Below are 11545 nucleotides of genomic sequence, written 5' to 3'. Positions count from 1 at the left end.
ACTGATTAAACTCACAGCCTGTTTGGGTGTTGGCTTTTGGTTTTGCAAATTGAACTAGAAGGCTAGCGGCACGTATGGTATCATGGGGTTTGGAATTGTGGTTTGGTGAGTAAGTAAAGGGGAAAATGAGATGGAGTAGAGACTAAAGTGGGGGTAAGACATTCAAATCCCAATGTGCCTGTGAGTCAAACTGCGGCGCCTGCCCAAGCTGAGGGAACCAGGGGAAACAGGTTCTGATTTTTCACCACTGATGCTGCCCTCTGAATAGAGCCGTCAGTTTCCCTTCCTAGGTTTTGGACACTACAACAACATCTGGGGAACAGAGAAACCGGGGGGAGGGCTAAAGCCTTCTAAGTGGTTCTCACGGTAGCAGCATGCTCCTTGGGCTGAATATGGATTTGTGACACCTCTCCTGGCTACCTGTGTGACTGTTCTTAATATTTCCTCTGAATATTGTGGGGGTGCCTCAGTTTCCCCTAGGCAGTTCTTAAGTATCTAGGTGGTGGGGTAAGGGTGTATGATCACTGCAGAGCCCTAGAGGGCAGGTGTGTGCAGGAGTCTGGACACAGAGAATGGCCGACACCCTGTTTCCTGGCAACTGATGGCCTGAGCAGTTCCCCCCTGCAAGGTGAGATACTAAAGGGTTGGAGAACAAAGGAATCCGGTGACCTCCTGGCCCCGGAAAGGAACAAAGCCCAGAGGAGGAGGGGCTGGAGAGAGTTTCAGTTTGAGGCTGGCTGGGGACATGGAGTGAAGGGCAGACGTGATTGTCTGGCTCACTGCCCCCCAAAATGGACCTAGCTGACGGGTCCTGTTCTCTGCACCTACAAGCTCTGTGTTAGACCATGTTCCTGTCGTCTAATAAACCTCTGTTTTACTGGCTGGCTGAGAGTCACGTCTGACTGCGAAGTTGTGGGGCAGGACCCTCTGGCTTCCCCAGGACCCCGCCTGTGTGGACTCGCTGTGGGAAGCGCACGGAGGGGCAGAGGATGCTGAATGCTCCGAGGTCAGACCCAGGAAGGTGGAAGCCGGGTGAGCTGTGTGTCCTGCAGACAGGCTGCTCCCAGAGAGGAGACTTCCCCAGAGTCCTGACTGGCTTCATAGGGAGCAGTTTCAGAGCATCGCCTGGGGACTCCGTGACAACCTGGCAGAGTCCTCTTCCCACCACTCCCTGTCCTCACTGAAATGAGCAGAGTAAAGTCATCTCTCTCCAGGGCAAAGTGCAGCTGGGACTTACAGACTCACTGACCTCTGAGCTGGAAAAGCCATGTTCGACCCTCTCTCCATTTGCTGGAGTCCAGCATGACCCCAGCAAATCTCTTCTCCTCTCTCAGTGATCTCCATGTGGGCATGGTTACTGTCCAAGGGCCTGACCCAAAGAATCCCCAAGAGGACATGGTTCTCCACTTGGCTCCTTTTGAATCTGCATTTCTAATTGCGCTGCCGGGAGAGAGCTGGGGTAGGAAGACGGGACTCTGGTGCTGGAAGCTCTCTCCCGTCCCCTCCCTGGTACTGCACTGAGGCCTTGGGAGGCCTGGTTCTCAGTCTTACTGGTTGGTCGAAGTCTGAGTAGAGAAGCCCTGGGATTCATTGGCAATGGGCTCCAGAGCTTGGCACGCTGGGCTCTCAGTCCAATGGCCCTTGTGAGAAATGAATCATTGGGTTATTGGAAACTCACGACCACAAGGGTCACTGATTAGCCCCCTTGTCCTCTCACCCCTACTGGGGTCCTGTAGGGCAGAGCAGAGGCCCACTGGGAAGTCGGGGGCACCACTACTGCTCATGCAGCACCCTCCAGAACTATCCTGGCACCTCTCGCCCCCTCCTCCCTCTGGCAGCCTGAGCTCCATGGCTGCAAGATTTCTCCCTCCCTCCTCTGGGAAGCAGGAGTGCTGCCGGCACAGCCCTGGCAGGGGGATTTGATAGTTACTGGGACGGAGCCACAACAGGTGTCAGTGCTGGGAGCCAGTGGGACATCCTACATCAGCAGCCGTGATTTCATTGCCAGGGCCAGAGAGTGTCCTCTGCCTGCCCTTCCCCACATCGGAGCACTTCATTAGATAGGGACGGGAGGTGGCCTTTGATACTCAGCAGGAGCCCTGTGCCTCCAGGGAGCAGCAAGCCGAAGCCAGAGCTCGCTCCGTCTGGGAGGACAGAGCAGGGATCCTTGCCCTTCGAGTGAGATGACTCTCCACTGTTTCATGGAGGTGCAGCCCTGTTGGGCTTTGACTCCACGCTGATGAAACAAAAGCCACAGGCAACAGCAACCTGAACCGAGCACACAAACTGGTCACTGCTAGCTGAGGAGCAGGGATCTTCTGCCCTGAGGTGGTCACCGGTGCGCAGCTCTCAGATTCCCGTCTCCTCTGTGGGCCTTCGGCATTTCCTGGAGTCCACTCTGGTCCCAGCACAGGGCACCTCCAGGGACAGGAGCCATAGTCTGTGCCCTTCTGACCAAGGCCTGGGTTGGGCAAGATGTCGGACTCCTCTTCCAGGGCAGTCTGTGCAAGATTCTCCAAGCAGCAATCTAGGATACACAGCCTCAGTGAGGCCCAGCCTCAACCTTATTGAGAGAGGATCAGTAACACCCAGGAGGTGGCTGGGTCCTGCTCCCTGAGCCATCTGGCAAGCTAGCAAATACAGGGGAGTGCTCTCCCTCAGCCTCCCACAACCCACGTCTACACTGGGGAAGCACAAAGGGTTAACTAACGTGACTTAGCCCCTGCTGTGGACATGTCAGGCCATCTGGCCAGGGTTAGCCCTGTGTCCATGTGAAGCACAGAGTTGAACTGGTGAATGCAATCCCTAATGCAAGGACTGAGAGGGCCCGCCAACCCTCCTCTCCCTGCAGTCTCCCAGTGCATGATCCCGGGCCTTGAGAAGATGTCTGATATCCCCGTGGCCATGGAGTTCCTAGTCAAATCCAGCTTTTCACAGAAGGCGTTTGCCCGGCTCTGCTGGTTTATTCTCCTCTCCCCAGGCTTATATTCAGCACCTGATACACCTGGCCTTTGGTGTACACCCAGGCAAACATCCTGCCTCTGTGCTTGCTGTGACTCTCCATTGGGGCGTGAAGAGTCTAGAGGTGTTATGGAGAACTGGTCAGCTGGTAGCTTGGCTGGCTGGAAATCCCCCCACCCCCCAGACCACAGTGGTTGGTTCTACATTGCTATTGACAGGATCTGTTAATACAGAAGTCAGTTTTTCCCTCAAAACCCAGCAGTGTCCCTGTACAGCTGCCATTTATGGGAGGGTTATGGGGCTGTTCTATGGACCAGCACCAGGTGGGGCACAGTTTCCTCTTATTTACCTTGGGACTTTGCAGGTCTGGAACCTGACATCTGGGGAAGAAAGAACCAAACCAAGCAGGTCTCCAGTTAATGTATTGGGGACAGGTCCTGCTTTGAGCAGGGGGCTAGACTAGGTGACCTCCTGGGGTCCCTTCCAACCCTGATATTCGATGATTCTATTTTATTTACTAAATTCAGCAAAAAGCATGGACAAGTCACATTGAGAACGTGGGTTAGTAGCAAGCAAATTAATGTAACTGTCACGGAGTCCCTGGGCGATGCTCTGGAACTGCTCCCCATGAAGCCAGTCAGGACTCTGGGGCAGTCGCCTTCCTGTGAGCAGACTGTCCCCAGGGCAAACAGCTCACACAGCTTCCACCTTCCTGGGCCTGACCTCGGAGCATTCAGCATCCCCTTCTAATCTGCTGCAGTTTCCACGGTAAACATCTGATGAAGTGAGCTGTAGCTCACGAAAGCTCATGCTCAAATAAATTGGTTAGTCTCTAAGGTGCCACAAGTACTCCTTTTCTTTTTGCGAATACAGACTAACACGGCTGTTCCTCTGAAACCTTCTAACACCGTGCGCTTCCCACAGCGAGTCCACACAGGCAGGGCTCCTGGGGAAGCCAGAGGGTCCTGCACCCCAACTTCGCAGTCAGACGTGACTGTCAGCCAGCCAGTAAATCAGAGGTTTATTAGACGACAGGAACATGGTCTAAAACAGAGCTTGTAGGTGCAGAGAACAGGACCCCTCAGCTGGGTCCATTTTGGGGGGCAGTGAGCCAGACAACCACGTCTGCCCTTCACTCCATGTCCCCAGCCAGCCTCAAACTGAAACTCTCTCCAGCCCCTCCTCCTCCTCTGGGCTTTGTCCCTTTCCCAGGCCAGGAGTTCACCTGATTCCTTTGTTCTCCAACCCTTTAGCTCTCACCTTGCAGGGGGGAAGGGCCAGGCCATCAGTTGCCAGGAAACAGGGTGTCGGCCATTCTCTGTGTCCAGACCCCTGCATACACCTGCCCTCTAGGGCTCTGCAATGGTCATACACCCTTATCCCACCACCTAGATACTTAAGAACTGTCTAGGGGAAACTGAGGCACCCCCACAATATTCAGAGGAACCATTAAGAACAGTCCCGCTTCGTCACAGTAACGATCCAGGTATTTAATCCAACAGATCCCTCTGAGATCTGCGTGATACTGTGGGAAGGCAGCCGTCCTGCGTAGCCGTCAGCCCCAAGGAGCAGCATTATGAATCTCCATGCCAGTCAATAGCTTTGTTCCTGACAAATAGTGATTTAGGGAGGGCCAAAATCACCCCCCAGCCAAATCTGCAGGCAGTTCCGTGTTCTATTGGGACATTTCATTTACAATTCAAATGACAAATGTAGGTGAAAACCAGGTGAGTTCTCAGGATTAAACACAGAGCTCCTAACCCAGGAGATATGCATGTGATCTCCTAGGCAAGGAGGTTGTTTCCCCTAGGGCACTCAGGTGTTTGAGGAGCTGTTGAACAGGTGCCACTCTCCTCTAACTTCTCTGGGGCCCAGCCCCACTGCACACCTGTGTGCTTGCTACCAGCTATGTGCTGAAGCTTAAACCCTACATGCACAAATGCGGGGGTAGCGGCAACCCTCTGCTGGTAAGTTGGAAGAGAAGAGCAAACCCCAAAGGTTGATTCTTGCGCAGGATGGTTGTCATGACTCTCGGTTGGTTCAGCCACTGGAAGCTGGGATGGGGTAATACCCAGTGCTTTTATCACTGATTCAGAAGTTCTTGCTGGCTCCTAGAGATTACTTGCTGGCAGGTGTCAAAGACTCCTACCCTTCCCTGGCCAGGTGGGAGGGTGGGGGAAGCACAAGCCTCTCTGCCAGCATGGTGGAATCAGGTGGCCAGAGACTCCTGGACAGGAGCAGCCAGGACAGGCAACCAAAGGGTGGCCTGGCTGCCTTCTCCCCTTTGGAAGCCCCTCAGTAAATCAGAATGGGGCCCTCCTCACCCGAGATCACAGGATCACCAAAAGGGCTTGATTAGGTCTCCCTTATGCAAATGAGAGCCTGCCCACTGCAGATACTGTAGGCCCCAAATCCAGGAGTCTGTCCAGGCAGTTGGCAGGTCCCCAGGTATTTTGAGGCTCAGGCGACTGGCCATATCTCAGCTGGCGTACGACAGTTGACTCCAGAGTCATTCAAACTGTAAAGCTGGCTGTGAGCTGGCCCTGAAATGCTGGGCAGACCCGGTTCCCACGCTCGCTCAGCCATGCACAGAGAGCGACATGGCATACGCCTTCCCCCATCCCTTGGTGCTCAGCTTGGAGCAGAGTTGTTCGCTCTGCGGAATCCAGCGAGAGCTTAGTCTCTAACTCAGAGCAGGAAGTCTGTTCCTCCTCAGCTCCCAATCCAGAGGTGCCATCTTTACCTGCAGGGAGCTCCTTAGCCTTCCTGCCCACGCAGGCACCTTATCTGCTCAGGGGATGGAGGGATGTACGGTTACAGGGCTCGTTCCTCCCCCGGTCTAGGCAGCTGCCAGCCCATCTGGGGGCTGCAGCGTGGCGATGGAAGATGCAATGTCAGGTCAGCTGGAAGGGCTGCTGGCCCAAGGGGGTTGAGCCCCCGTCATCTCCTGACTAGCAATGTGCAGAGAGGGCATCCCCTGGCAGGTCAGTCCGGCTGGTGGGTCCTAGTGACAAGCCTCAGAGAGGCACTGGGGTTGGGAGGAGATCTGAGAGATCCAAAGGGAATGGGGAAGTGCTGGCCGGTGCTAGGCAGAGGCCAAGGAGCTTGCATTGGGCGTGGAACGCGGGGAGCTGTGGGGATGGGACATGCTTTGGGCAGAGGGAGAGCTTCATGCAGCCTGGCCTGGAGCAGGGCACTAGGGTCAGGGTGAGGCCTCAGAACAATGGCAAACAACATAACCTGGGCCCTGCACATCCAGCAGGCTCCCAGCCAGCCAGCAACGTGCGTCTCCCCCCCAGCACCTATTGGGTGTTCTCACCTCCCCTTCCTTGCAGGTGTCATCTCACCCTCCAGGACCTGGCAGCATGACCTTGACCAAGGGCTCCTTCACCTACTCCAGTGGGGAGGAGTACTGCGGGGAGTGGAAGGAAGGTGAGCAGGGGTGCAGTGCCATGGCCCAGCTGTGTTTCCCAGCTGGCCCGTTCCATTACCCTCCCCTGACTCCACCCAGATGGGCTGCAAACAGCCCCTGCCATCTGTGCTGGGCACAGCCTGCCAGCTTCCCCTGCAGGCGGGGCTGGGAGAGGCACCTGCTCCAGTCGGTCCCACAGGTTGTATGGTGCCCTCCTTCCCTGCCAGCTTCCAGCCTGCCAGCTTCCCCTGCAGGGCTGCTGGGAGAGGGGAGCCTGCCCCGCTCTACGTGACAAGGCTCTTGGTGCCAGGCCCTTAAAAATCAGTAACCCAAGTTCTCCCCAGACAGCGTCTGCCCCTGCCCTCCCCAGGCCCTTGTCTGCTCCCCAACTCCTGGGACAGGGCAGCCTGATCTCCTGCCTCCCCCCTTGGCCTTAGCCCATGAGACTGGGGAAGAGCAGTGTGTCCCTGTGGGACCACTGGCTGCCAGGGAGCCCTGTGCCTGTCAGTGTTGGGGCTGCCCTCTCTGGGGAGCCGGGTGTGCTGTGGGGAGAGCTGGGTCTGTCTATACAGCACGTGTCACTTTTGGCTGCCGAGCAGCACTGCCAGACACTGCCCCCAGGGTCCAAGCCCCTCTGGCAATTGCCATTCCTCTAAGGGATGAGAGCAGGCCGAGTGACCTCTCCCCCCACTGGCTCGGGCCTGGGGATTCCTGAGCTGCATGCGCCCTGCCCAGGCAGCCCTGCCATGGCACCGGGAAAGCTGGCAGCAGCCCTGGAGCAGCCTGTGTTTGGGGATGTCTGCCCCAGCACCCGGCAGCTTCCTACCAGTGTGGACCATAAATGTGCCCTGTCGGGATGCCCTTGTGGTCCCCTCCTCCTTCTCTCCCTTCACCCTCCTGTGTGTCCTGGTGAATGGCAGATGCCTGCCCCATGCGTGGATTGGCCCCAGGGGGGCAGGCAGGGAGGGCAGGAGAGGCTGCTGTAACAAAGTCCAAACCCTCCTGCCCCACTGGCCTGGGGAGCTGATTGCGTAGAGCCCAGCCGTGAATACAAGCTGCCTTCCCCTGAATCTCTCGGGCTCCCTTCTGCCTGTCCCTGGGCACCGGCAGAGCAGCCATGAGTGCTGGGGTTCCTGGCTCTGTCTGGCAATAGATACTGAGCACGGGCCCCAGGAAGAGATGGACCCCGCTGAGCCTGGCTGGGAACAACCCAAATCTCCTCAGCTGGGCCAGCTCTGGGAGCAAGCTTAGCCCTGGGTTTTCCCGTATCGTCCTGTGGAGCCCAAGTGAGGCTTCTATGACCCCCAGCACTGCCCTGCCCTGCCCACATCCCAGCAGTGCCCTGCCCATCCCTGCACCTGTCCCTCTGGTCCCCTTCTGGGGGGATGGGCCCTGTGGCCCCTTCCCCGGGCTGCGGGCGCTGGTGACACTGCCTGCTCTTGTTGCCTAGGCCGCAGGCACGGCGTTGGCCAGCTAACGTTTGCGGATGGCAGCACCTACCTGGGTCACTTTGAGAATGGGCTCTTCCATGGCTGCGGCGTGCTCACCTTCTCCGATGGCTCCAGGTTGGTACAGCGCCTTGCTGGGTCTGCCCTGGGCAGCTTGGGGCAACTGGCCTTTCTCTTCCGTGGGGACTGGGGATGGCTGAGGGGTGCTGGTGCTGAGTCATGTCTGTACCCTCTCACCCCACGGAGACCCTCTCCTCTCTGCTCCTGCTTACTCGCCTTCCCCCTTCAGCTCTGGAACCTGTGGGTGCTGCTCCTCCATTACCCTGTTGGGGGCCAGCCACACTCCCTGCCCACAGGGCTGCTGTGGACTGGCGCTGCCAGCTCCTGCGGGTCTCGGGTATAAGAGCGCCCCAGTGTCCCATGCCTGAGCAGCTGTGAGGCTGGGGCTGGCGGGGTGTGGCCAGGGTGCCTGATTCATAGATACTAAAGTCAGAAGGGACCATTATGATCATCTAGTCCGACCTCCTGCACAACGCAGGCCACAGAATCTCACCCACCCACTCCTGCGATAAACCCCTCACCTATGTCTGAGCTATTGAAGTCCTCAAATCGTGGTTTAAAGCCTTCAAGGTGCAGAGAATCCTCCAGCAAGTGACCCGTGCCCCATGCTGCAGAGGAAGGCAAAAAAACCCCAGGGCCTCTTCCAATCTGCCCTGGAGGAAAATTCCTTCCCGAGCCCAAATATGGCGATCAGCTGAACTCTGAACATATGGGCAAGATTCACCAGCCAGATATCCAGGAAAGAATTCTCTGTAGTAACTCAGATCCCACCCCACCTAACATCCATCACAGGCCATTGGGCCTATTTACCATGAATATATAAAGATCAATTAATTGCCAAAATCATGTTCTCCCATCATACCATCTCCTCCATAAACTTATCGAGCTTAATCTTATGGTGCGGGTGGGCTGGCGGGGCGCGGGCAGGCGGGGAGCCTCAGGCGGCGGGGCAGGCGGGGAGCCTCGCGGGGCGCGGGCAGGCAGGGAGTCTGGCACTGCGGGGTAGGTGGGGACCGTTATGCTGCAGGGCGGTGGGGGCGGGCGGAGAGCCAGATGCTGCGGGGGCACAGGAGGGGAGCCTGACGCTGCGGGGCTGTCTATCTGTGCAGGTACGAGGGGGAGTTCATGCAGGGGAAGTTCAATGGAGTCGGAGTTTTCACGCGCTACGACTCGATGACCTTCGAGGGCGAGTTCAAGAGCGGGCGTGTGGACGGCTTCGGTGAGTCCAGGCAGCCCCCGTGAGCAGCTGCAGCCCCTGCCAGCAAGAGCAGCGGGACGAACAGTCTGGGCAGAGCCAGGCAGGCAGCCCTGTTCTCCAGCATGGCCCCCATTGCCCCCCTGCTGCCCCACTCCTAGACCCTGCTCTCCCACCACCCTGCCCCTCCCTGCCCCTCCCTGGTGTGTGCAGCTCCCTTCCCCATGACTCCCTGCTCTTCCCTCCCCCAGGGCTCCTGACCTTCCCCGACGGCTCCCATGGGGTGCCCCGCAGCGAGGGCTTCTTTGAGAACAACAAGCTGCTGCGGCGGGAGAAGTGCCCGGCCGTGATCCAGAGAGCTCAAAGTGCCTCCAAGTCCGCACACAACCTCCCGGCGTGACCGTGGTGCCACGGGACTCCGCCGCCCACCCACGGCCCCTCCTGCCGCTGGCCGGCCTGGCTTCCAAGAGCCTGCGGGGCAGGAGCTGCGGTGCTCAGCTGGGGGCGGCGTTGGCACAGCTCGTCACAGGCCCCAGCATAGCTGGCCACCTCCCTCCTGCTGGCTGCAGAACTTCCTCTGAGTGCCCACCTCCCAGATCCTGGGGGCTCTGAGTGCTGCCCCCCACTGGGGGGAGACAGGAGACCCCCTTCCCTGGGGCTTTGCTCACTGCCTTGGGGCAAGCAGTACCGCAGGGCCCTCCATACAGACCGCTGGGCACAGCCCCCGTGGCCAGCCCTGCTGCTGGGCTGTGTGGGGCAGTGGAGGGGCAATCTGCCAGGGCCGTGGTGCCTGTGCTTAGCAGGGGATGTAGCTGGGAGCTGCTGCACCTGCTTTCTCAAAGCCAGACATGATGGGCTGGGGGTAGTGCCCAGTCTGTGCCGCTCAAGCTCAGCGGGAATAGTGCCCCTCCCCAGAAGGTTGCTGACCCAGGCCTGAATTCACTGGTGGGGTATGGTGGCTGTGGCAGGGAGCTGGTATCTCCCTGCACCTTTTTGTCCTGATGCTGAGGGCAGGGCAAGCCCCCCCCCACCTCTTCCCTTGCTCTGCGCATCCTGGCCCCATGGCCCGTGCCTCCCCCTCAGCTCTCCCAAGGGCGTATGGCCTGAGCAGGCCCAGGTCTCCTCCCAGCTGGCCTCTCTGTGTCCCGGGGGCTGTCTGGTCACTATTGCCTGTCAGTGCCTTGGCACAGGTTCAGGCCAGGGCTGTGATCAGAGGGCACTGTGTAGCCCCAGCCCTGAGCTATGCCCATGGTTCCAAGCATCTCAGCCTCCTCCCTCATTGCTGTGCTGACAGGCCGCACTGTGGGGCTGGTGCCAAGTGCTCCGGCAGGCACCCGGCGCTGTGGGTCTGCACTGCCTGGGGTGAGCTTTTCACGCTCCCGCTGTCCCTTGAACCGACTGGGGGCTTAGTCTCCATTCAGCCCTAGTGAGCACTGGGGCCTGCCGTGGTGGGACCGTGTCTGTGCCAGTGACTGGGGGGCTGCAGGTCAGGGCAAGGGGCAGAGGCAGAGCCCAGCAGGGCGAGGAAGAGCAGGGGCTGAGGGGCACCAGCAGTGTGAGGTGGGGGAGCCAGGGCTGGGCTCACGGGGCAGCGAGCAGGATGGGGGGCACCAGCAGAGCTGCACACAGGACTCCCCCCACGCGGCCTCCTTGTCTCCAGTGTCGGTTCTCTGCTGGGAGCAGTAGCTGTCACTCGTGATGCTGGTGCAGGAAGGGAGCCCGGGGCCAGGCCCGGCTGAGAGCCGTCTCCTCGCAGAGCGGGGTGCCTGTGAACTGCCCGCTCCGTGCTGCTACTGCCCTCGTGCCTTGCTGTGTCCTACACCGCGCCGCCCCCGCGGGGCCTCGGTGAATAAACCGCTTTGCCAAACCTGCCCTGCTGTGTCTGGTTCTGTGAGGTGGGCTGGGGCCAGGCCTGCCCATCCCTCCCTTCATCACCCAGCTGGGGGAGGCGACCCCCCAGGGGTTTTCCCCCCAGCCCTTCCCAGGTTTGAGCACAGGGAGGGGCCTGGGGAGGGGCCCCCATTCTCCCCCCCCCCCCCACAGTCACTGCCCCCTGTGACGCAGCAGGGAGGGGGGAGGGTTGACCTGGGAATGTGCCCTGGGGAGGGGAGACCTGAGAGCCTGTCACCTGAGCCAGGAGGGGGAGGGGGAGGTAACACCTCTGCCCAGGAATGTGAACAGAGGCTGCAGGAGAGAGCCTGCTTTGTGGGTTTTTGGTTTCAGTTTAGGGCTGGGTGCTGGAACACAAGGAACCCCAGGGCTGGGGTCTAAGCTCCCTGCTCCCCCAGAAGGACTTGACTGAGGGGTCCTGGTTGTACCCACAAGCTCTGTTTTAGACTGTGTTCCTATTGTCCAATAAACCTTCCGTTTTACTGGCTGGCTGAGAGTCTCAGTGAATCCCAGGAAGAGGGGTGCAGGGCCCGGACTCCCCCACACTCCATGACAACTGGTGGCAGAGGTGGGATGTAC

The 11545-nt window shown here is 59.0% G+C and overlaps 1 protein-coding gene across 1 annotated transcript; it reads left to right on the top strand.

Annotated features, from left to right (window-relative positions):
* The first annotated feature begins 6170 nt into the window (after nucleotides 1–6170).
* On the top strand, nucleotides 6171–10947 carry MORN4 (MORN repeat containing 4). Its single transcript, XM_073354621.1, has 4 exons — nucleotides 6171–6393; nucleotides 7824–7938; nucleotides 8991–9100; nucleotides 9328–10947. The coding sequence occupies exons 1-4, from the start codon at nucleotides 6327–6329 to the stop codon at nucleotides 9474–9476; spliced, it is 441 nt and encodes a 146-aa protein (XP_073210722.1). The 5' UTR covers nucleotides 6171–6326; the 3' UTR covers nucleotides 9477–10947.
* The last annotated feature ends 598 nt before the right edge of the window (nucleotides 10948–11545 follow it).

Source organism: Lepidochelys kempii, chromosome 7 (genome assembly GCF_965140265.1).
Source record: "Lepidochelys kempii isolate rLepKem1 chromosome 7, rLepKem1.hap2, whole genome shotgun sequence".
NCBI lineage: Eukaryota > Metazoa > Chordata > Testudines > Cheloniidae > Lepidochelys > Lepidochelys kempii.
The sequence above is the reverse complement of the archived record's forward strand: the minus strand, read 5'-3'. Positions and strand labels throughout refer to the sequence as shown.

Bases quoted from the DNA above. Each gene is read 5' to 3' on its own strand.
- MORN4 (XM_073354621.1), top strand. From the start codon at position 6,327: ATGACCTTGACCAAGGGCTCCTTCACCTACTCCAGTGGGGAGGAGTAC. The intron at 6,394-7,823 runs GTGAGCAGGGGT...CTTGTTGCCTAG, and splicing joins CTGCGGGGAGTGGAAGGAAG to GCCGCAGGCACGGCGTTGGC. The intron at 9,101-9,327 runs GTGAGTCCAGGC...TCCCTCCCCCAG, and splicing joins CGGGCGTGTGGACGGCTTCG to GGCTCCTGACCTTCCCCGAC.